The sequence below is a fragment of the Serinus canaria genome, chromosome 3, assembly GCF_022539315.1.
Source record: "Serinus canaria isolate serCan28SL12 chromosome 3, serCan2020, whole genome shotgun sequence".
NCBI lineage: Eukaryota > Metazoa > Chordata > Aves > Passeriformes > Fringillidae > Serinus > Serinus canaria.
In genome coordinates this window covers 2119390-2145163 of record NC_066316.1, presented here as the reverse complement: position 1 = coordinate 2145163, position 25774 = coordinate 2119390, and the positions used below count along the sequence as shown (strand labels likewise).

Here is a 25774-nt window from a genome sequence, read left to right as displayed (position 1 = left end):
TCAGGATTCAGCTGTGAACAATAAAAACTGGGAGAAGATCACCTTCCTGCTCTAAGCTGGGTTTTCCATGGATGTATCCTGTGTCAGGGCTACCTTTCTGATTGATGTCAACCTGTTGTAAATTCTACAAACAGACATCAGGGGCATTATTTATGGCAAGAAGCTGCTGACAAATCAAACTGCAAATCAAATCTTCGAATGGGTAAAGAGGAAGACATGAGGACCCCCCCAAAAAAAATCTTCTATACATTCCAGTGACCCCAGTTGCACCTATAGCTATAAAATAGAAAATGTTTTAAGCATTACAGGATGACAAGCAAGGATTAGCAGCAGCAACTACAGGATGTGTTATTCTGTCTCCCTCAAGTAGTTCCTTATCATCAGCCTAACTCTAATTGCTGATCCCTCAATGCTCTTTTCCATTTCCATACATTGCAAGAAGACAAGGAGGGCTCATGACCAAATTCCCAGGTACACCAACAAGCATTAATGGAGTATGGACAGAGACAAGCACTTGAAAATCCTCTGCCTGCCCTCTCTTGACTGCCTCATGATTAATAATTACCTCTGGAAGATTTCACAGATAGCACATCAGCATTAAAGGAGTGCACAAGGCTGGACTGGAACTCAAGAGTGATGTGTTTTAATAAAAGATCAAAATACTCTTCTGTCTGCTGGTATCATTTTAGCAGAAACCACAGTATAGGAAAACAGACTGACAGCCAAGTCAGTACTTAAATTTTTACAGTCAATATAAAACCAGACCATCTTAAAATATGAAACAATTCCCAGTCCCATTGTTCTGGGAGCCTGTTTGTTGCCAATGTAAATATTTCTGTTGAGTGTTATTTTACAGTGGTAGAGTTAAGACAGAATAACGTGTAAAGGCCCATTTCTTGCTATGAGCAGTACAAGCACATTTCTAACATTAGTTAGAGGAAAGCCAGAGCCTTGGAGGAGCTCTGGGTCCATGCAAAAGCAGTGGCCTGCACCAGGAAAATTTTAAATTGGGCCACTGGGATGGGAATTAGCTGTGACCACACCCCTCCACCTCCAGGCAGATACACACACAGAGATAATTTCATCAGGAGCTCACTGCAATGTTTCTATTGTCCTGAGAAGGCCAATAAAAACAAATTGCTTGTATAATTAAATACCCTTACAAGTACTTCCATTTGAAAGTGTTATTTTCATGATAGACAGCTTGATATAAAGCAAATCTTTGGGACTGGATATATTTAGCTCCACAAAAGTGCAAGCAGACTTTTGATCACACTTCAGCTCCTGCCAGCTGGAAACCCAGAACATCAGAATGTGAAGCTGTGTTCAAACTCAGGGTCTGAAATCTCAGTGACTGCACATTGCTCCTGTATTTCCAGCTCCTCACTGCAAACTTGATGCAGTTTGCTGAAGATATCACAGGGAGGGAGACTGGAGTACAGCTGGACCTGGCCCAGCATGGCAGAACGGGGCTGGGTGTCACACTCCCAATGTTCTTAACAAGACTGATCTGACTGATCCTGAAATCAGATGCAAGGAGCTGCCCAAACTACTCTAAACATGACCTCCACCCTCCTCCCTCCTTGTTGAAATGATAGTCAGAGTAACAACCTGTACAATTAAAAGTAGCAGCTGCAATTAGAAATAGGTGCTGTCAAAAAGCCCCACAAGAAAAATTCTTAAAAATAAAAATTTACCTGATAACATAAGTCCTAAAGGGTATAATGTGCTGCATGACAGCAGGGATGTGTAGCCATATTCTGATCTATAATGCAAAAACATAAATAAAGATTTCATTAATGACATTTAAAGAGAGCTGAAATACTCTTGGTACATTTGCACATGCAACCCCACTTTAAAAAAAGGCTTTCTTGGTGGTTTTTGTTCAACTTCATTTCCTGATTTTCCAAACTGGTACCTGAGGAATGCTTTTCAGACTTATAAAGAGGATTTGCATCTTTCCTGCTAGTCAGCTGGAAATACAGACTTTGTATAAATAGGATCATATTGCCCAGGTGTATTTTGTATTTTCTGTAATTTCTTCAGTAGGAAAAACTCCTAGTCAGCCTTGTGGGTTTTTTTTTTTCCTTTTTCTTTTATAGTTTACATGAAAAACATTCCATTCTTTCAGTTCCTTGCAAACCACTCCTAAACCAAGTAACACTCTTTGACTTGTGTTGTTTTGCTTCTTAGGGCTTACATATCCTTTAAAATAAGATGTTTTACAAGCAGTGATTAAGCACAGTTTTGTACTACCATATTTGCATTTCTCATATTTACCATTCTGCCTTTACCACCTTTGCAAAACTGATTGCAGGAAGAAAATAAATGCAGAGTAAAAAAACAAAAAGCAAACAAACAACCTGAAACAGCTACTTAGCACCGCTGTGAGGAAAAGCACCAACCAAAGGACTTCCAGAGGCAAAGTCAGAAGTGCCATCTGCATTTCAAACAGGAATCCAGAGCCTGTTAAACCTGTTACTCCGTGCCAGGTAAGGGCTGGAGCACAGATGAAGCAGCAGCAGCAGCTGCTCCTGCCCACGTAAATTCAATGTAAATTCAATGTAAATTCAATCATGAGCACCTCGTGAAAAGCAACCCAGTCACTCACTCAGGGCCCTCTGCATCCCCACCTCTGCTCTTAAAAAGAATTTCAGCTTTGCAGCTGATGCAAGAAATTCTGCCTAAGGACTCAATTCCATATGCAGAAAATGGATATATTCCTTCTTGACAGGAGAGAAAAATATTAGACTGCAGTCAAACTTCTCAGCAGCTTCTTTTCAACTTTCCAGCGTTTGCCAAGGAACTTTTTGAGGCACTTCTGACAAAAATATTTGCAGGCTTACTTTTAACAAGGCAACAAGCACTGCACAGTAACAATATAACCTACTTTGCAAGACAAACCAGCCAAATCTTCCCACTGCAAAAAAAGACCACACTTGGAATAAGCTTCTGATCCAACTGGCAGCCTCAAGAAGGAAAAAAATGCTAACATCCCAAAGATACAAAGTGTCACTAGAAGATGCTTGCTCTAGAAACAGGAATTAAAAAACATTTTGACAAGGAATTGCAGGGGGGACAAAGATACTATTGTGATTACACTTTTGATTTTTAACATCATGTACTCTGCTTCAAATACAGTAGGAAACACCAAAGAAAATACACTTCTTTCTGAAATAAGAGCATGAAATGTTTTTTAAAATACAGTATGAAATACCAAAGAAAATACATTTCTTTCTGAAATAAGAGCATGAAATGTTTTTTAAAATACAGTATGAAATACCAAAGAAAATACATTTCTTTCTGAAATGAGAGTATGAAATGTTTTTATCATTTGGTTTTTATAGCTTTCACTGTTCACAGTAAGCTTCACTCTGTATTAGTTCCAACTCCTAAACTGCAATCATGCAGCTGTGAACTTGCACTGCACACAACCTCAGCCTCAGAATTCAATTAAAGAATCATTTCACGTGCTACAAATGAAATTGTGATTTTGAACATGGACTCACATTTCCATCCTAACTTGTTAAAATAAGAACATAAAAGAACATATACAAAATAACAACTAGCACCTGTAAAGTGACAAAAAATAAAATTACATCACTTTTTGCTTCCACCTGCTTTTAAGACAAAGTATTCACTGCATCTGTTCTGTTCTCAAGTTTCAGAGGTTGTTTTTTTTTCCTATTATTTGCTCTTTACCAGAGGTAATTAATTTCTAGAAGAGAGTGGCTAAAGAACTCCATCTTACAGACTTGAAAAAAAATTCCAGCGTGGATATTTCAAGGAATCTTTATAAGAATGGCCACTTCAGTGCCATTCTCAAGAGTTCCTACAGCTGTGAAATTGTATTTAAGGGTTACTACACACTGTGGGCTGGCTTTACACACTGGGAACAAGGTAACAATTGACACTGCTGAGCTATTACTGGAATAAATATTTATATTTCATAAAATCAAACGTGTTGGGATAAAACTAAGGCAGATTAGCAGAGTTCTTGCTGAGACCACCACTATCCTGTTTAGTTTTGTGAATGATTCTCTTTTAGTGGAGTTTGGTGCATTGGTTGACAATCAGCAACATTTCTTCAATTATTTCTATTTACCTAAGTTCTAAGAATTACACAGTGAAATGACATAAAACCAAACAGGGAAAGAGAAACATTACATCAAAATCCTAAGTTCATGCATCATTATAGAGGTGGAGAAATATCTTTTTAATATTGGCAGGATAAAATGTATTTTGTCCAAAATAATTAGCTGCTTTGGCTGTAATAAATATATTGTATTTGAAAGGCAGCAGCAGCGCTTCCAAGGACACTGAGTGATACCAAAATGCAGCAAGTGGATGAATAAAGCCCCTTCCACACAGAACATTTTCCTTCTCTAGTGAATTGACACAAAAATAAATCTAAATAATTTTTTTTTAAACAGTTTTCCTCAACTCACACAGATTTGTCAGCAAATCCAGAGTTCAAAAGAAAGATGCCTGATGAATGGTAAAAGCTGCACTGCTGGAAGAGGCTGAAGAAACAGCACTTTTAGTTATGGTTTGGGTTGAATTTCATTCTATCTGCCAGGTTTAGCCATAGAACTCATCTAAAACTGCTGCAAGAGCCAGCTTAACAGGTTACCTGCTAGAACCAAAGAGAAATGCAAAGTTGCTAAGTAAATATCTGAAAGGAGAAACCTTTGCTGGGAAGTATTTTGGAACAGGGCACATCACAAAGAATAAAGAAAATAAACTATTTATGTGGAGAAAAATTGAGACTTTCAAAAAGGACAATGAAGAAAGGCAGAATGCTGGTTTAAAAACATGCTGCAGTGATAGGGAGCTGCCACTCATTATTCAAGCAGCTTTGCCCCTTCTCACAAGAAATAAAAATGCAAAAACGTTTAAAAATTTCCTTGTGAACCAGAGCTGGAGATGAAGAACTCACCAGCTCACAGAAAAGGGCCAGCAGAGAACATCTCCCAGGCACATGCAGAGGTGCTGCTCAGCCCTCCTGGGCAGGAGGAAAAGAGTGGGGCAGGTCATGGCCTCCCCCATTTGTTCTCTGAGCTGCAAGTCAGGAATTAGCTCACTGAAGACCAGCACAGGGGGGTACAGAGCCCAGCACCAGGCTGATTTCAGCACTGGCTCCCCCAAAACATCCTCCTGGCTGGGCAGTAACAGCAGTGAGGAAGGAGGGAAGGTGTGTGGGAGGAAGGATCTGATTTGAAGTATCTCAAATTGCAATCAGTGTCAAAATCATGTCAAACTCACTCTGTACAAGGTGTAACAAACTTCTGGTTTTTCTTTTTGTCCATCCACAAGACAAGTCACAACTTCTATCCTGACATTTGACTAAGTCTTCATATCTCCTTCTTCAGGGACTGGGTTTTATTTTTAGCACCAATCTCCTCAAATCTCCACTAAAATCAATTCATAATTCTGCCAATCAAAAATCCCTGTGATTTCAAAATGCAGACATGATGGAGGATATGGATTTTAAGTGGGAAAAAAGATGATTACCTCAATGCTACAAATGTGTATAATGGTGTAAAATCACAGGAAATTGAAGAGAAAAAAATCCACAGGCTTTTCCTCTGTGCCTCATAGGGAATAGCTAAGAAATAAAATACCCTGAAGAAACTAAAACCACTTCCACGGCACAATTTCAGGGATAGAATGGCCTCAGACAACATTCTTTGAAGTATCTTTAGGGGCTGTTACAATCTTCCTATCTAGGCACAACCTGGAAAACTCCTTGTGCTGCCAGGAGAGGCAGAGGGCTTGGATAATGAAACACTCTGTGCATGAGCAAACCTCCTTCCCAACATGGAGAATTTACAGCCTTTTTATCCCTCCATGGTCCCAGGCAGCTCTTGCAGCCTTCAGATGGCTTTTAGTGGTGGTGTTGAAGTGGAGGAGCTGAAAGGGAATACTTACATTAGACACCACTGTGATAAATGCATGAGCTATGAGGAAGGGCAGTGTCTCAGGGGTTCCAAACTCAAAGCAATCCTTCATGAGGGAAAGGCCATTCTTGCCACAGAACAGACACACGTAACGGAGCAAGTGCAGTGGGACTTCTACATCCTGCAAAGAGAAAAACCAGCACCAGAATCAACACCAGATCATTCACACACAGAGGAAATTCAAAAGCTGCATCAGTGTCACACAAATCCATAGAACTTGGTTATTTTAAGTTTCTAGGAAATGTGCACCCATTTGAAAGTGGATAACTTACATTCATATCACAGAACGCCCCTAATATATTGCTTTCTTGAGCAGAAATATCCTGTTTAAAGAAAAAAATTCAAATTAACTCAAGCAATAAAAACACATTTATAGAACAAAAAAACCAACTGCCATTTAGCAGGTATCACAGTCAACAATAAAAAGCCCAAATTCCTCATTCAGAGGAAGACAGAATCTCAAGTTTTGCTCCACTTTTCCACTGCAAAACAGACTTTTCCATACTCCTTACCTCTTTTAATATATATAAACACACAGATACACTTAAGAGAACATTTCAGCAGTGTCTCTCAAAGGCTGGATGAACAGATTATTCTTCAATCCCACCCCTGTTCAGATCAGCCATTTTTTCCACAGGAATATGGCCAAGGGCACACTCTGTCACACCAGCCTGAGAAATACAGAACAGAACCAATCCAGGAACTTTGGAATGCAATTTCTAATAAAGATGAGACACATATGCAAATTTCTGAATTTAGAAGAATTGTAGGACATCCTACATGTAATGACTGAAAGGGTTAAAATGTCAAAATATTCACTGCCATTAAATTTCAACTACTACATTTTTATATATAACAAAACACCTCATACAAAATAAATGTCAGACTTTTACAGGAGTGAGTGAAGTGAAGAAGGGGAAGGAATCCTATCACCCTATCACTCTGTTAGCTACTTGCTGCAACAAGAAATCTATTTCCTAGAAGCACTAAACTTAAAATGGTTTAGGAAAACAGCTTTTCTTTTTAATGTCCACAACACCCACTTGTTGGGCAGTACAGAGAGGGAAGTTTCTTTATTAGGGCTGTAACCTATTGTGGGTTTCATGCACTTGCTGGGGGCAAAAGGGCACTGGAGGTATAAAAAGTGGCTGTAAAACCCAACATTGCCATGGATACTTGTAGGTAAAACCACACATTCCTCTTCTCATCCCTCCATGGCAAACACCCAGTACTGAGAGTCACAAATCAAATGCAAGTTTAACACAAAGTTAAGTTTTTTAATGAAATTTCCTGAATATATTTTAAATAGCTGTGTAGGAGTAATCTTAGAACTGTACCAGAGGATGCTGGAGGCAAGCAATTTTGGATGGATTAAGTGTGATACAAACATTTTGAATTATTCAATATGCTCATATTATAGCTAAGCATTTCTTTTCTTTTTTTCTTCTGCTGAACTCTAAGTCATGCCTGAACTCGTGATACTCTACCAGTTATTTTTAACCCAGCTTTGAAGGCAGTAGGTGGTATGTTTTTAAGCAGCAAGAAAAGGTGCTCAGCGCTCTGCTCATGAAAACTGCAGAAATGGTGTGAGAAATTTCATTAGTTTTCTTGAAAAAACAAGAGCTTTGTTATCAAGTGAACTGAAGTTCTTAGAATGCAGAAATCCCAAACTCACAGAGGGCTGCTGCACGAGTCCTGCAAAGCTTGGAAAAGGCTGCTCTGAGAGACTGAGTCTGGAAATGTGACTTCTGTTCTTGCAGATGGCAAACACAACAGGCTGAAGTTCCTTACTCTCCTCCTCTTACTCCTCCAAATGGATTAGGAAATTAGAGAATTCCTCATGAGAATCTAACAGGGCATTAAAACCCACCATGAGTTCAGGAGAAGCCAGAGCAGCTTTCCAGGACCTCTACCTGGAGAGGGACTTTGGAGAAAGGCAGGCAGGGACAGTGCTGTCCCAAAGCCACAGCAAAAAGAAAAGGGGGAATGGCCTCAAAGTGCCAGAGGGCAGGGCTAGATCTGGGATCAGGAGGAAATCCTTCCCTGGGAGGGTGGGCAGGCCCTGGCACAGGGTGCCCCTGGCAGTGCCCAGGCTGGATGGGGCTTGGAGCAAGCTGGGACAGTGGAAGGTGTCCCCATGGCAGGGGACTGGATGAGATGAGCTTTAAGGTCCATTCCAAACATTCCACAAGAAAATGCACTGGCTGAGGTCTGACCTGGACACATCCCTGGCAGAAAGCACACATCTTCCAAGAAAATATTTACTTGAGAAGAAGCAGAGAGCACGAGACCCCAGAGAGCTGGGGACTGCAGCCAGAGGCACCTCAACAACTGATTTTGTTTCCTCTTTCATTTCATCCTGTCAAGATCTGTTAAATGGTCAGGGAACTCCCTTCAGATTCTTTGTTCATTCTGACACAGTGCAAAGTTCAGGAGTGCACTTCACACTGCTGCTTCCTTCTCGACAGGATTTTGAGAGCTTCCTTTTATAAATTCTTTTTTCCCCTCCTCTGAAGTGCCCATTCACTGGCTGCACTAAGTATGAAAAGGACAGAGCATACAGTAATAAATACCACCCTGTGGGCAAGGGAGAAAAATATCCCATTAAAAAAAATATTAATTTCAAAGTATGAACGTTCCTCAAAAAACCAACCATATTTTTAAAAATACTTTGAGTTAATTTTGTTCAGGATGAAAAATAGACACAAATACCCCCCTGGGCACCAAAAACATTGATGAATTTCAAGAGAGGAGTGTACATGGCTCCTCTGGGTACCAGTCAGGCTGTTGTGGTCTTCCCTCTCACTTCAGAGATGTTGTAAGGGACAAAACCAATTCCTAGCCCATATCATTTAAGGAAAGATCTGCATGATCCTACAGGAAGAGCCACCTTTCTGACTCCCAACAAATCTTGCTTTGCTGTTCATTTTCACCCAGCTTCATGAACTCCTGAGCAAGGGAAAACCTCCTGCTTCCACATGGATGTTTTCCCTCTCCAGCAGACAGCCCAGGGTACAATGGCTTTGGCCAGCAGCTGAGAAGGGAGCAGACTTCAAGAATTGTCTGCTGCCATTAAGAACAAAGCCCTTGGAGGTGTCTTGGAGCAAAGGACAAGGGAAATATTGACCACTAATTGTTACTGTGGGAAAGCCTCACACTGGGAATTCCTAAATGGCAGCCTAGGCACAGCAAAACCTTAATGGATGTGATAATTCCATGAAGCTGTCAAAGTTCACCTCAAGAATCTAAAACAAGGAATTCCTGAAGTCACTCAGAGTGGAGACTGGAGTCTGTTCTGGATCAGCAAATTTCCTTTTTTCCAGGGCAAAGGAAATGTTTGGAGGGAGAGGGAGAGCTACACCAGCTTCTCCCAATATATTTTTGCAGATTTAGGCTGTTCAGGGATCTGTTTAACTTACAAGTATAGCTAATGCACTCAAAGCAGAGATTTTTTTATTTTAGGATCTCTTGAGGACTGAAACCAAGCCTGATTTAAAGCAAGAAGTGCTCTTCTTACTGGGACTAATAACTTGTCTCAGTTCAGCTAAGATGTGCTCTAGACTGAAATCCAAAATTAAATTCTAAACTTCAGTGAGTCACTCATGGGAGCAGAAAGTTCTGACATTAAAACAGCAGAACAGAATCCTAGTGCTTCCCAGATACAGAAAATATCAGTTTGTAAGAAAAATTATTGATGCTGGGACCTTGTAAAAGCAAAATTTAAAAATCTCCCCCCCTAAAAAAAGGTATACAAATACGGCAGGCTGGCACACCTCCATAATCCAGACCTGGAAACACACAAAATCTAGCAGAAAGGAAAAAAAAAATTCCCTTACCTGCCTGTACCTCAGGCCAGTGGTTTTCCTTCCATCTTCTCCTTAAATTATGTTTTTAGGCTAGCTAATGAATGTATTTGATAATTCAAGTGATGTATAAGAGATGGTACATATAATATATAGACATGGGTACGTCTGGAGTGATGGGCACCATCACAGCACAGCAAGCTACAACAGACCTGGGCCTGAATCACTCCAAGGCTGCACACCAAGGGAAAAGAAATCCCAGCAGGCACCTGAGATTTCCTTTTGATCATTTGGAAGTGAAATTCAAAGAGAAGGAAAAAAATACATGAAATAGTAATTTAAAAGAAAGATGTGTGATAGTCCACAGAAAAGCTGTTCCAGAATTGTTCATTGCACATTGCTCTGAAGCCAGTCCCAGTACATGTCCCACAGGAGTGCAGAAGATAAATCAATTCACTTTACAGCCATACAGATAGACTTGAAACTACCTCTGTTAACTGATGCCCATATGGTTTGGAGAGTACAAGAACCAAGATCCAGCCCACCTAAAAAACCTGCTGTGTAGGGGGTTTTAACTCCATTTCTTGTCAGATAGGGCAGCATCCATTCCATCAGAACTGATCAGATGTTGTGATCACCCTAACTCACATCATTGTAGCTGACTCAGCATCTCCTCATTTTGGACTTAAGTTTATAAAGCAAATTTCAACCCTCGGGGCTCCACTGAGCTCCCACAACTCTCTAAATATAAAATAAAAGGAGTGGGTTAGCTGCACTTTAATTCTCCACTCTTTCTCAGAAGTTTGCTGGATAGAAGCTTTTCCTATGTAGTGAAATGTACATCTAATTTGCATACAAACTTTGTAAAATAACTCTTTACTTGTTATTAGACTACCACAGGTTGGATCAAAAGCCAACCATTCCAAAAACGTGTTGTTTCCACTAGGAAATGCTAACACCACCATATTTATTTCAGAAACTGTGAATTAAACATGGCAGGATTTTGGAATTAATTTTTTTAACAGGAAAATCAGGGAAAATGTGAATGGCAGCCATAACAAATATCAGAGAGAAAAACCAGCACCCTGGAACAAAGCAATCTGTGTTGATCTCAGCTATCCCAGTCAATTAACCAGGTGTTCCAACAAGTTTGGTCTTGCACGAAGTTTAGTTTATAAAGTTTTCCTTCTAGAACCACAGATTGGAAAGAAAAATTAGTAAACTATTAATGGGTTACCTTCTGGAAGAAAGGCTTTGCTTTAGTCCCCTTTTTGCCTACCTGTTATTTAAACAGCACAATAATTCAGTGTACAGTTCCAGCCAGCTCTTACCAATATATTACCTATAACAATTAAGGAAAGTGGAAGAGTATGGATATATTTAGAAAGCTTCTCTGAAAAGCTCTACTGAAGTCAACAGGAGAGCTGAATGTGCCCATCCTGAGCGAAAGCAACAAACACCAATCTGCTCATTAATGACAACAATTAACTTTTCACCAAGACAGACACAAATAGAAGATATACCTCTATTGTGGGGTGAGTATTATGCTTATAAGCTGTGTACAGAGGAAACTGAATCTGAAAGATTTTTGCCACACACAGCAGCAGCTTCTCCTTCTCATCAGTGCTCCACAAGCCAAAGGGCTCCGTGCTCTTGGCGGGCTCCTCCTCGCTCAGGATACAAGTTCTTGCAGAATCAAACTTTTTCTCTAGAGGTTTTTGTCGTTCTCCATTTTCTTCTTGGTGAGACTCTCTTTCTACATTCAGGGGCTCATCAGCATGATGACTCTGCTCTGGCCATGCTGAATCTATGTTAATAGTGCAATGTTTACAGAGCTGGTCCCGCAGAGCTTGCACTTGGGCAATCACTAAGTTAATCAGCGCACAAACTACTTGGTTAAAGATCTCCAGATGTTTATACTCCTTGAAACAGCACAAACATTGTCTGGAAGAAAAGAGAAAAAAATAAATGAATAAAAATTCCTACTGTTAAAATCAGCCGGGTACTTAACCTAAGAGAACTCTTCACATTAAAACATTTTAAACAACAAGTTATTTGACAGAATCATAAAATGAAGGCAATCCAAATGAAACAGACTCTACCCAGCAGCAAGTGGGAGTCACAGAACCTTCCTTAAGCCCTGAGAACATCCCATTATTTCCAAATGCTCACCCAAACTATGATGTCCCTGTTATCACTTAGCAGCTGGTACAGCAAGTAAAATACAGGAAAAAAGCCTTGTGGGCAAGGTCACTGTGCTACTGAAGAAGTCACATTTTTCAGTATGTTTCTGACTCCATTTCCTCATCAGGCTTTCTCTGCTGCTCTTTACTGCAATAAATCATCCTGACATTCTTGTCAGCTGTGTAAGAACTCGTTATTGTTATTTTCAAATCAACAGGGCTGCAAAGTAATTTTACTTTTAATGGAGTATTCAAGTTCACTCCCTTTGTCTGCATGTGGATGGTGATCCCATGCACACTGATATCCTTTCTCCATCTAGGAAAAGGCAGCTCAAGTATCTTCAGTACTTTCTTCACTTGGCAGGCTCAGAGATTATTCCCCTGCCTATCTACTGACCCACTGTAAACTGCAAAGAACAAGAGAGGAAAACATCCCTTTGACAATATCATTAAAAACATCAATTAAATCATCAAGTTTAAAAGCTCTAATGTGACTCTAGTTGTGGGCAAGCTGTGGATGCCAAACAGATTTTGGGTGCATAAACCCCTGAGGTAGGTACCTAAACCTATGGTCTGGGAACAGCTGCTTCTTCCATACACACAAGCACCTCCTTCATTCTGACCAAAAAGGTGGAAGATGTTCCTGTAGAGGGATTTAAATCCTGGAGAACACAGCAAAGAAAGCCATCACTGCACTGTCCTTACTTACTGGAGAACAAAATTAGGCTGCATGCTTGTGGCAGACTCTGGGAGATGGACTCTGCCCTTTCTGACAAACTCTACCACACAAAGTAACTGCTACATAAACTGGGAGCTGTCTTGCACAGAGATCTTCTCCATCTCCTGTCAGACACAGAACAATGGACTCCACAACCAGAGCTCTCAGATATTACAATAACACAAAAATCACATGTACCACTTGGAAAAGAAATCAGCAGAAAAAAGACAGGGTGAGAAATCCTCACTAAGCAGCAACTAATTTTTTTTTCTGCAAACACAGCATTTAATTTAGAGACTGAGATTAATAAATTATAATTTTTAGGGGGGAAAAAAATCAAGAGAACCCAGAGCTATGACAGGTAGAGGGTGCTGCCTCTCTTGATGGAACACCAACATGCCTTTGAGCTACAGCTCTTTAAGCACATACTTTCTGAACACAGATATTTATTTTTTTCAGTGGGTTAGACCAAAAGGTAACATTCAGGATTCCCTAATTCCAGAACAGACACAGTGACTGAAGCACATAAACCTCTTTGTTTCATTTGTGCAGGGAAGAAAAATCCCTTTAACACTGTGTAAATGAGTTTCACCCATGTGAAAAACATTCCTGTCATTTACTTGGAAATGTATTTTCATGTTAGCAAATGACAACAAGGGACTGCAGGCAGAACCCAGGGTATCCTCAAGCATTTATCCTCAGGGAAAATGATGTTCTAAAGGTCCATCACTTATGCCTACAAATTACTGCCCCACTTAAGAGCACCAAATCATCCTCAATAACAATGAAAACAGTCTGGTAAAGACTTCTCACACACTGGAGAATTCTTTTATATATGTGCAAAATCTCTTAAGTCTTGGTCTGTTGGAATGTGGAAGAAGAGCTCCACCAAAAATTGAGGAGATCAATAAAAAATGAGGATGCTACTTCTTTGAACGTAACAATTTGCAGAAGAAAACTAAAATGGAAACACTACATGCAGATGGAAGGAAAAGGGGCTCTTCAGGATCAGTCACCAAGTGATCTCCTGAAGGAAAGCAGATATTTAAACTACAGGCAACAAAGGCAAAAACAGCTCTTAAGGAAGGCCTCAAACCCAAAACTAGCAGAACTCTCAAAAGCCCATTTGGCAGAGTAGAGACAGGACATGAAATTAAAATATCAACTAAAACTCCTTCCTGTGGCCCCTTTGTTAGACCCCTTTAGCCAGCCTAAGGACTGTTCCCTAGACTCTTCCAGTATGAACCCACCACATATGGAAGGCAACAAGGAAACCAGAAGAAAATAAAGAGTTAAATATTATGCAATCTTGATTTTTTTTCTTCAGGTTGGATTTGTCAAGCTATAGAACAGAACAAAACTCTGAACAGATGATGACCTGGAAAACTGGGTTGCAATTGTTCTCTGACAAACTTGGCATCTAGGACCTGTCAAGAAATGTCAGGAGTCTGGTTTCCATGCCTGCTGTTTATTTTGATTTAAAAATTCCTTCTCTGTGTCTAAAAGCACATGGCAGAAGAAAATGAGCTTGGCTTGTAATTTTGGGCAAAATGAGGAAGAGGAGGTTTCCTACTTTCACAGGTATCCAAAATGTGACATTCTTTTTTTTTTTTTTTTTCCTTTTGGAGTCTTCTAAATACCCACTGGTATTTTCCAATTTATCCTCCATGCTTTTCCCAGTATTACTTATGATTCAGTTTGGTTTTAAAACTACTGCTGAACACTAAATCCCAAACACTTTCACTGTAGATTCTTTCTAAAAAGTAATATCCATACATTTCCTCATGCTAGAAAAAAATAGGTAGCTGTGAAGTAATTTATCATTATATCATAATGTAATGATATCATTACTTTAAAGAAACAAACTCAAAACAAGAATTTAAATACTAGATTAAAAGGAATAATGTAATTTAAGACAAAAACATGCAAAGCATTTTCTTTATCACTTTAGCTACAGGCTGCAATCCTTCATCACCTGGACTCAGAGTATCAGAACATGCAGAAAAATTTACCATGATGGTTCCATTCAGTCACCTTTTCTAAATTCCTCTTACCCTATCCTGCCCTTCAGAAGATGGTCCCAAAATTTCAGGTTAAAGCAGCAAGACCTCTTGTTTGTCACCACAAGAGAGCAGTTTGTTTTTCTACACAATTATTACAGCATCCAGAATGCCAACTGCATTCAAAACAGGCTTTTCCCAAAATGCACTGGGTAACCAGTTTGGTTTTATTTCCTAAGCAGTAAAACTGTCTTTATTCTCCAGGTATCATTTAGCTACACATTAATAATTTGCTAATTCTAAACACTCCACTGTATTTTTAAAAAGGAAAGCTGCTGTTGAGATTCAGCATCCTCAGCATTCAACCTCAATCCAAAATTACCTTTGCGTCCATGAATTGATGTAAGCAAATATCTTGAGGGCATGTTCCTTTCTGAGCTGCAAAGCATCACCACCTTCAATGTCTGATACTAAAGAAAACAAAACCAAACACATAAACAAAAACATTAACACATTTTTAGGAGGAAAAAACCCAAGTTCACTTGTTCTGTTACTAGAAACTACCTTTGATAGCACAGAAAATAAATACTTTACTGAAGTAACAACTTGCAGATTTGGTTAACAAGGTTTAGATGCAAGTGACTTAGAAACTCAAAGTGCACAATGTTCTTGAATATTGCTCCAAAGGTTTGTGATTGGGAACAGACCCTTCTTGTAATTCTATTTTTATCAAATATTCCTCATAAGCTTTACTGGGAACTCCTGATTGATGGGCACTTTCAAGTATGAACTTTGAACAACTTTACTCATTAACCAGCCACCTTAGGTTTGGTCTTTTGTTTTGCTGGGGTTTTTCCCCCCCAGATTTTTAAATGCCTGCATTTTGAGATGACCCTGAGACCTCCACTTCCTTCTCCTGATCAGATAAAGACTGAGAAAAACAAGCAAACAAATAAAACCTAAACCACAACAGAACTATCAAGATAAGAACAACATGCTGTGTACATAGAAGGTTATTTCAGCCTGAGTTGACGATCACTGCTTTCAAATCCAGACACATCTAGCATGACATTTAACCATCATGAATCACTAATTGGCAAAATGATAAAGGCTTACCACATTTGTTACACAGGAAACCAGAACTGAGTTCAAACCCCGAATGCTTCACTGAGGGATTATCAAATGTCCCACTTCCCTCCAGAAATGCTTCTACACTCAAGTAAGGCCAACATCAGTAGGTCCAAGTTCCACTTAGGCAGCACCTGATTATATCCCAGGGCACTGGATTCTGCCTCCTGGCCACACAGCCTTCCCCAACTAGCAGAGCACAATTCCCGCTTCCTCCTTGTCCTCAACTTCCAAACATTTGTACAATTATCTAATTGCTACACAAATCAAGGTCAGCACTCCTTTTAAGTGGATCTTTGCACTTATAACACATCTAAGTTTCCATCTCCACATTTCACATGGCATTTCAAGTATCACACACTCACAAATCCACTTCACAAGCAAACTTTGTGGGAAAGGCTCTCCAACAGCACTGAGCTCCTCAGCATCCCTGTCCCAACCTCAGCCCTGCAAGGTCCTGTGTGATCCATCCATCCAACCAGGTTCCCAAGAGCTAAAGCTAATGAAAGTCTGTGGGCATGGATCAGAAAGCAAAGCTCAGAAGAAAACCACTTCACAGAATAATCACACTGAACAAATACTTATGACTTCTTTGAATTAAGGACATCACATATGCACACACATCCACATTTCCATACCTATGCATACATACAAATAAAAACTACCCAAAAAGCAGCCTCTGAGCAGTTTTTAGAGTTATCAAACTCTAAAAACCACTTTTCTGTCTCACTCCTAGAAGGCTCTAAAGATCCTACACAACACTGGACACAGCTCAAGATGGAGAAGCAGACTAAAAGATGGCAATCACTCAATACCACCTTTTCTTTCCAACACCACAAATTAGCAGGACAGTTAACTCTCTGAAAGCCAAAGCACAGTGCTGAAGAAATCAAGAACTCCATCACACAATTTAGGTCAAGCTTACCACAAAAGACAGATCTTTAGCTATAGATAGTATCTAAAAAAAAAAAAAAAAGAAGCCACCAAAAAAACCCTGCCCAGCCTCAAAGCTTCATAAAACCACTGTTTTCCCAATTTTGTGAGTAATGATTCACTAAGATTAATTCCTTCAAACTTGACAGAAAAAAAATTGTTGACAATTTAGTAGCAACAAATGTGATTTTACCTTGTAGGATCTTACACATACATTTCTAACACTTGCCTCACCCCCACATGACCCCACTCTAACAAGCAGGAGTAACTCCAACTCACAGAGCAGCCTTTTCATTGCAAAAGTTTGAATCACTCCGAAATTTCCCTCTCTGAGATTATAAAGAACTGAAAGTTAAGCAAACTGGCTCCTTAAAAGCTACAACTGCCACGTAAAGAAGACAGAATAGAGAAGTTATGGGAAGACTGAGACTAATGCCAAACTAATGTCAAAAAACAGGGAGGAATTTGCACAAGCTGGAGAACCTGTTATTTGCCTGTTTATGCATTCTACATCTCACACACTGACCAACTTCTACTGGTCTTATTTATTAATCACTGCTAATTAACAGTGGCTACAGAGGTGATTTCCCTTTGGGTTTCTGTGCCTAGAAATAATCCTGGGTTTAGTCCTGAAAAGGCAGGAGGCTCCTAGCAGGAGGAACCACAGGGAGGCTGCAGTTTTCCATGGAGCTTAGCTAAGTCTGTGCCACTATCAAAAGGGGCAGTGACACATGTGGCAGGGCTTCTCCTCCTGGACTTGAGCTCCAGTTCTCTTTTGCTCCTTAGCAGAAATTATCTTGTTAAGTTAATTTGTGTCCTCACAACCAAAATTTCAGTCTTAGGCCTTTGAGTTCCTCTGAGTATCAGCTCTGTGGATGCTCTTGATTTACAACACCTCTCTTTAGGGCCACGTGCACCTCCAAGTACAGATACAATTGGTTCTGAAGCATTTCAAAGATTTTTTCATTAAGGAAAGTACAGATGGAAAAGCAATAGGAACAAATGCACTCATTGTCTTTCCTGGGCATTTTCTGATTCCTGTCAGCTCTGTAAGAACTTCCTTGCTGCACGATTTCACTTCCAAATGATGATGTCTGCCTCTCCTTTTTAAATCAGTTCTCTTCTACCTTGAAAGGGCCAGTAGTTAAACCAGACTTTAAAATAAAGCCTGTCCTTTACTCTCTCCCATGCCTCAGAAACTCCTCAGTCTGCTGCCTCCCCACTTTCTCACACTTACACTGTTTCAAATCCAGCAGCACCAATGTGCCAAACTTTTCCAAAACCAACTACTGCACCAAGCCTCCATCCTGCAAATTGATTTGGTAGCCAAGACTTCTCCCTGGTTTCCCACCTAAGACAGAGATCCCCACAGAATGCACCAAGTGATCCTTGTGTCCTTCCAGAGCTGCCAGAGTGCCTTCATGAACAAGAACTGATGAGATGTGCTCCACAGCTCATCCTCCAGCCAGGCATTCCAGGATCTCTAAGTTTCTGTCTCAGCAGGGGCACTCCCATCCTAGGCTCAGCTCCTTCACATCTGCATGGCTGCTTCTTCCTCCAGGCACTCACAAGGCAGCAATGTTAGAGATCTCTCCTTCCCTACCTCTGAGCTCAGCTTTCTTCTCCTTCCTTAAATTTGTTCTACCAACTCTTCCTGCTCAGTAAAAGCCTCTTAGACCTTTCTACCCTCCAGTCTCTCCTTCTCCCTCTTCCATTCCATGCACACAGACACCTTCCCCCTGCACCAGATCCAAGTTCACAACCAGTGGATCCCAGTTCAAGCCCACACTGCAATGACATCTGTAGCCATGCATGTCCAACAGCATCAGCATTCCTGCAGGAACCCCTGGGAACTGCACAAACCCAACTGGCCCATCCAGCTGAAATCTGCCCACATTCCTGCTGGCTTTGTAAACCACTGAACACAGGCTGGCACCTTGGGAGCAGGGGAAGCTGGGAAGAGAAGTGTGAGGAATGTGAAGCTGGGTGAAGTAAACACCTTTGCAGTAACCAGAGTTGTAAAATTGCCCCGCCTCACCTGGAGCAACTTCACCCCAACATTGCTCATCTGTGGGCAAAGATGTGGTTACTATTAGAGTCTCAAAAACCAGAACATTGAAGGCTTTAAACACACAGAACTAACCAGCAGAAAGAAGGAAAACTAGGATGCAGGTAAATTCCAGCTAAATACATTCTACCAATATAAAGCAGGAAATGGGTTCTTTGCACATACAGGCAAGGGCTCATTTCACTCAGGAGTCACAAGATAGTTTCAAGATCTTTTTATCACAGTAAAAAAAGCTGAGCTCAGAACTAACCTGACTTAACATCTAGTCTATAAGTTTTCTTAAACTAGAAAAAAAAACCCAAAACAGACTGACTTGAAGTGTAATTGTTTATTCAAGCAGCTGATGAGAAGCCAAAACACACCATGGTCAAAGTAAAAATTTAAAACATTCCATATAAAAATTAAAAAAAAAAGAAAAGAAAATTTCCTTGCTGTTTCCCCAGTCTCCTGTTTTACTTGGCCAGCTCTAAATGAAAACTTGGGTGATTTACCTAATCTCTCACAGAAGGGTGATTTGCTAAAAGTGTGTTACAGTACTACAAACAACACAGGCTCCTCAACTCAGAAAAACCCCTATAAATAAATTGACTAAACCAAGAAAATGACAGAGGATGAGGAAAATACAAATCAACTGCAAAGAACCAGGCAATACAATTTCAAAATACAACTGTGGCCAAAGGGAGCTAAGCTCCTAAGTGCATTTTTAGCAAGAACCTGGGAGCTAGAGGAACACACTGTAATTAGACCTCAAGGACAACCATCATGCTGGACTTGTGGGGAATATCTTGTATCCAAAGGTCACTTATCATACCAAGTACAAAATCAAATGGCAAGCAAAAATAATCATTTTTAAAAGCATACTTTCTCTAGTTTCAGCAACATAACAGAGTCAAAAGTCAATAATTCAAACTCTTCTAAGATCTGTAACTCCTAATTTCTCCATATTCCAAACTGTGACGAGGTCCAGCTGCATATGGATTGTGCTCCCTCCCCCTCCTCCCCCAAGCCTCTTCTGGTATCAGCTTTTCATAGGAAAGACCAGATCACTTGGAGAATGAACATTAGTATCACAAATTGGTCATTGATACAGAATAACCAGAGGAAATGAGCCATGCACTAAACAAAACAGCATTAGGAGCAATAATACTAATCTTGAAAGAAATCTATTTGTGAATATATATATATATATATATATATATAAATGTGTAACTTTTTGTGTGAGTACCATTGCTCACACAGAGACCCAGCACATTTTTTTCAATGCATTGAGATGTTTTCAGTGATTAGTAGGGGGTTTCTTTTGCTTAGGATCAACAGCATGTAAGATGATAGCCACAGAGTCCAGCATCTCCCATTCCCTTTCTACTTTCACCTATTAGAATTACTATTATTATTATAGAGAATTCATGACTGCCTTAAATTGATTCTCCAGAGCTCTCCCCAACCTTTATGCAGCCATCCTTGACAAGTATTTAATAGGACAGTGTCAGCTTCAAATTCAACTGGCCAAACTTCCTCTACAACCTTTCAGTGAGGATAAAGTTTTCTTTCTACCCCTCAGTCTCTGTAGCACAAAAGCATCCCAGAATACTCACTAGATACTCATAATCAAAAAGAAACACAAGTGCAGAACGTACTAGGAAACACAAAAAGTTTATTCTTTGATATTACAAACACTTGTTCCAATGCCAGGAACAATCAGACCTGTAACCCCAAACTCTACCACAATAAAATTTTACAATAATGGCCTGGTTAAGGTGCTTGAGTGTCTTTAATGCTGCCTTGATGATCACTCATCACACCACCAGAGCATGACAGATACCTACAACCATTTCCATCCCATAACACACCTCCATTCATTTCAAGTCTACATCAAACTCTTAACTTCTTGTACTTATAAATATTACACCTTGAGAAATAGATTTCTTTCCTGCAACTTTTGGACTATAAAGTATACAAATATTAAAACACAAATATTTTGAAGACAACCTAATGGCTTAAAGACATGAATTATCAACTCTGAGAGTCTCATTTCCCTAGAAAAAACCAAAATGTGATTGTGTCAGACACAACTTTTGAACAAAGGCAATTTCAACAAAACTGGCAAAGGTTTGCAAGTCTAAGCAGTACTGTGTTCTTAGGAATGGAAATACAGGAGCTACTCTAAAGAGCAAGGAAAAAGCAGTTTCAACTGGTGTCCCAACATCATCTGTTGGTTTTTCAGCACCTGGGTAATTCCTCACACCCTGAGATCAGAAGGAACTGAGGAGTTTTAATTCAATATTCCAGGGCACAGCACAGTTACACAAAGAGCACAACCAGCCTTGGTATGTTCACCAACCAAACAGCACTTCTGAGAAACAACTTCACCAGAAAGGGCAAATCAGCTGATCCCAGGTAACTGCTGCCTTGATCTTCTGTTCCTCTGCAAACACCAACAAGTTCTCTCTTTCAATCTCTCCACTTCCCTTCCCATCCCAACTCCCTGTCTTCTCCAACAAACACCTGTCCTCCTTTAATCATAAATTAATGCACTCTGGAGCAAACCAGCAGCAGCTGGCTCTGGGCAGCTGTGTGCAATTTAAGAATTGGCACCTTGCAGGAGTGATGTCACCCTGAGGTTTTCATCATGCTAGGCCACGTTTGCTTTGGGTTAAAATGCCCTCTTGAGAATGGCTGCAGATGTCCACCTAAACAAAAAAAAAGTCCTTCTTGAGAGCATCTTAAGACTTCTACCTTCTCAAAGAGAACTTGACACAGCCACGGGTCCAAGGAGCAGTTCCACACTGTTTTAAATGCAGTCAAATGCCAATTATCAGACAATATCCAGATTTACCCAGCACACTGGAGCTGGCTCTACCCAGAACTACCCTAGCGAACCACAATCTAAATAAACTCTTAGATACAGCATCTCAAATGTAGGACAGCTGTGCTGCAGCACGGTCTAGCAGGCCAGGTCTAGCCAGGCCAGGTCTAGCAGCAGTACTGTACCTTGCACACAAAGCCCAGCCTAAGTTACTACACCATGCAAACTCACTTTTGCCACTCAGTGAGCCACAGCTCCAAGTTCAGCAATGCTGAATCCACAGATGCCTAACAGTGGCAATCTGGCCAGGATAAGATGGGAATGTGAAATACAGAACTGAGGCTGAGTTATGCCAACGACTGAGGAACCAGCAGTACCCCGTGCAGCACTGAGTGGCATGGATATAAAGGAGATTCCCATCCCAGGTTCAGGGAGCAGAATGAGCTTCCACCAGTTCAACACTGTGTAATGTACATATGGCCTTTTTGATCAAACACCAGGAGGAAATGGGTAAGATCAGCTTGTGGGATATCTGGCTGGGGATGGAATTCACCAGGCCAAGCTGCATCTGGCTCTGGCTCTGCTGGCCCAAGAAGACCTGGAGTCTCCACACTGTCCTTATCACACCCCCAGCTTCTGAGAGGGCTCCCTGGGCCCAGCACAGCGGAGCAGGAATGCACAAAGCTGCTCCTGGCCAGTGGGATGTCCAGGCTGCTGCATTTCCATGGAAGCCTGGCAGCACAGCAGGGCTGAGCCTGGGTCCAGCAGCATTCATCAGCACTGCAGCCATGTCAGACAGCAGCTCATGGAAGATCTGTGGGATCTGCACTGCACCTCCTAATGCTTCTGTTATCTTGGGATTCTCAGCAGCCAAGATATTGCAGTCCTCCCTCTCCAGGGAAAGGCAGGTTACATATTACTAAGGAAAAAAAACCCACAAGGCAATTTCAAAGCATCTATGCCACTCACTGGAGTTTAAAAAAAAAAAAAAAAAGGACTCTTAAATTGACTGCTACTTTTTCTATTTTAACTCAGTGTTGTGAACTGCCTTTGACTCCAAGACAAGATGTTACAATTCTGGGAGGGCTGTGTTTTTTTCTTTGTATTGAAGTTGTCATAGTTCCTCTTTCAATTAAAAAAAAACCCAACAAAACAAAACAAAACAAAAAAAAAAACCAGCTCAATTTAGGCAGTATTTCCACAATCAAGTCTGCCTGACATCACCAAAACACATACTAGATGTGGAAAGTCAGGCTGCCCATCATAATATTTTGACAACAGCCACTGCAAGTTTCTTAAGGAATCAGTGCAGGATTGGACAAGCGCTGCATAATTCGAGCATTTCCCAGCATATCACTAATTATCCCAAGGTGAATTTCCAAGCTAGGGCTGACAGTGTCAGTGCCAAAATTACTGCTCAGATAAAGGACTGCTCGCCTTCAGTTTACAAGAGAGTTCTTGCATTCTTCCCTTTCAATCAAATAATGTATCAGTACTTGAATGACTCTGGGTTTGAGTCATTTTCTCTAATACTCCAGCTCTGAACTTCTTTTTAAATACTACTTTAAGGTGAAGACACAGAACTCAGTCTATCCAACTACATTATAAGTAGAACAAAGACTTAATTGCATGAACAAGGTTCCAAACACTGAAGAGTTTTCTATCATTTTTAATTAAAAGTAGCAAGGAATGCAAAAATTAAAATACCTACTCCAGGAAGCATTCTATTTTCAAGAGAGAACTTTGCAAATTAGTTCAGCTGTACTACTTGGCACGCTGTGAATCAGCTTCAGACAACAAGAGCAGCTTTCCCCCACAGCCAGAAAGAAAAGGCCCAGGACTGAGCCACCCTGGCCCATAAGAAGCAACAGATTACCAGTAGATTTACAACAAAAGCATGTAATGACTGTGCCCTGGGTTTCAGGGACAAAATCTGTGAGAGACAAATATGATGAATTCATTTCTCACAGAGTATATTTAAGGCTGCTTGAACAAGGAGATGAGAGGTAAATGGGCAATGGGTCATTATCCTCAATGGAGCTTCAGGCAGTTCATTGAAAGCCCAGAAGAGCTTGCTCAGCATTTGAACTCCGAGGCTTTATTTGTTTCCAGCAGCACAGGTGCAAGCTACACTCATTCAGAAAGGACAATAAAATTCTGAGAAAGGACAGGCTAGCAATGAAGTCACTGTCTCTCAACTTTCAGATATACACTCAAATTTCACATTCCTTTGTGCCAGATAATCTGTATTTAGTAATTCTCTCAAACACATGGTGTATTAGGTAATTTACTGGCTAAAACAATTATATAATTTTTAAAAGCTGATAGGTTGAAAGAAGTAAGAGAAATAAGAGATGGCTGAAGGCAATGCACAGGGTCTATAGAAGCACATCCAAGAGAGCAGTCAAGTTCCATGACAAGCATCCCCCATGACCAGAAAACATATTTACAGGTGCTATTTTAATATAAACAAATGTTCTTACAGGTCTCAGATCAGCAAGTACAGCTATGGCTACACTGAGTTCAAAGCCAATCCACTCTGCAAAGACTCAAACTGGCACTGCTGTTCACACCCACCGAGTTTCCAAACATTGATGGAAACTGATTTCAGTTTCTGATCAGCTTGACCAGACTGCATCTACTCTAAATATTATAGATCAAGCACTGACACATAGGACTTGAAATACTCTGGCACAAGTTTGACTTCAAATATAAAGGAAAAAAAGTAGCTCAGAGGGAAAAATAGTTCAACCCAAAGTAAACCAGCAACAGTTAACAGTTATTAACTGTGAAAGAAGTCAGAGAGCAGCCAAGACAGACAAGGATTTACTGCACTCACCATCCTTCACCTAAGCAGAACTTATTTTTATCAAGCTTTTGAGCTCACACTGCCCAGTGTTATCCCACAGGAGCTCCAAGAAGGAAAACCAAAGTTTTCAGTCTCTCCTATCAGCTGTTGCCTGCGAGCCTGGAGTGCCACCCCAGCACACACCTCCTGTCAGAAGCCAGGGGCCTGACAAGGGTGGGTAAGCTGTGCTCCACGAGCCTCCCACAGACAGCCCACTTCCCAAACTCCTCAGCACATATTCTGGCCCCTCTAAAGCTCTTCTGGAGCTGCCCTCCCCAGCAAACACCTCACTGTCCATTTCCAGCACTGCTCACAGCTTCTCCAAGCAGAGCACAGATGTGAAAGCACTGGCAGTTTTGTTGATGCCCACAGAGTTTAGAATGAAATTTGATTGTGGAATTTGCAAAGAACAGAGACTACAGGCAGAAAATGACTCTGAAAAATACCAGTTTTTCAGTTCACACCCACTTAAAAGTAATTTCACTGCTGGTGAAAACCATGGGTTTTTTATGAAGAATTCAATAATTACGTGTCACAGAATAATAAATAGGCAACTGAGCACTTCCTGAAGATGAAAATAAACTCTTGCTAAAAATTATCAAATCCCCCCAAAATGAGCCAAGCAGCACAAAAGAAAAATAAAGACAATGAATGTTGAACAACACAGCATAAAGCATGTTTCTATATACAATTACATAGATCAAAAACTCTCAGGTGGAAGTCAGTGCAATGAATTGGAGGCTTCTTCAACGTGTGGAAAGCGTGGAAAAAGGCAAAAAAAGTTTTGTTCCTCATCTCCTTGATGGGAACCAATGATCTGCAGGGATGCTGATCTAGAAATAAGTCTCAATAGGCAGAGGTTTCTCAAGTCTTATTCACAGCCCTTCTACAAATTAGCTGAAAAAAGGTCCACCCCCAAAGGTGCATTTTCCACAAGGACTTTTTCTGACAAGTTTCTACTTCTTCCACCAGTTGTTCCAGCACTAAATCTCATGAGCAGCTCTAAGCTCACTGTCCACCAGAACGCTGGATCTGAACAACTCCAGAAAGAAAACTTTGCAAATCTCCAACAAGCTGGATTTTTTTACTACATGTTAAGAACACCACAGAAATCCTCAGAGTTGCATGTCTGTGTTTAGCATTCAGATTGCAAATCAATTCCCATACAAGGAAAGGAACAAAGTGGAATGAATGGCTTCTCACCTCTTCACATTTTCAAGAAATTGCCAATTTGCTGCACAAAATGAAAGAAGAAATCACCTCAATGTAAGATTAAATGGCAGAAATTAAATGGCCACAACTCTGTTTAATTGCAGCATGCTGTTAC

The 25774-nt window shown here is 40.5% G+C and overlaps 1 protein-coding gene across 12 annotated transcripts in view; it reads right to left on the bottom strand.

Annotated features, from left to right (window-relative positions):
- Positions 1–25774, bottom strand: part of USP34 (ubiquitin specific peptidase 34) — a 113605-nt gene that overhangs the window by 81218 nt on the left and 6613 nt on the right. For all 12 annotated transcript variants that reach the window (XM_050972978.1, XM_050972984.1, XM_050972983.1 and 9 more), the window contains exons 2-6: positions 15047–15134; positions 11287–11707; positions 6233–6283; positions 5932–6081; positions 1698–1765 (exon numbers count right to left, since the gene is read on the bottom strand). In XM_050972978.1, coding sequence (XP_050828935.1) covers positions 1698–1765; positions 5932–6081; positions 6233–6283; positions 11287–11707; positions 15047–15134 — 778 coding nt within the window. The remainder of the gene's footprint in view (positions 1–1697; positions 1766–5931; positions 6082–6232; positions 6284–11286; positions 11708–15046; positions 15135–25774) is intronic.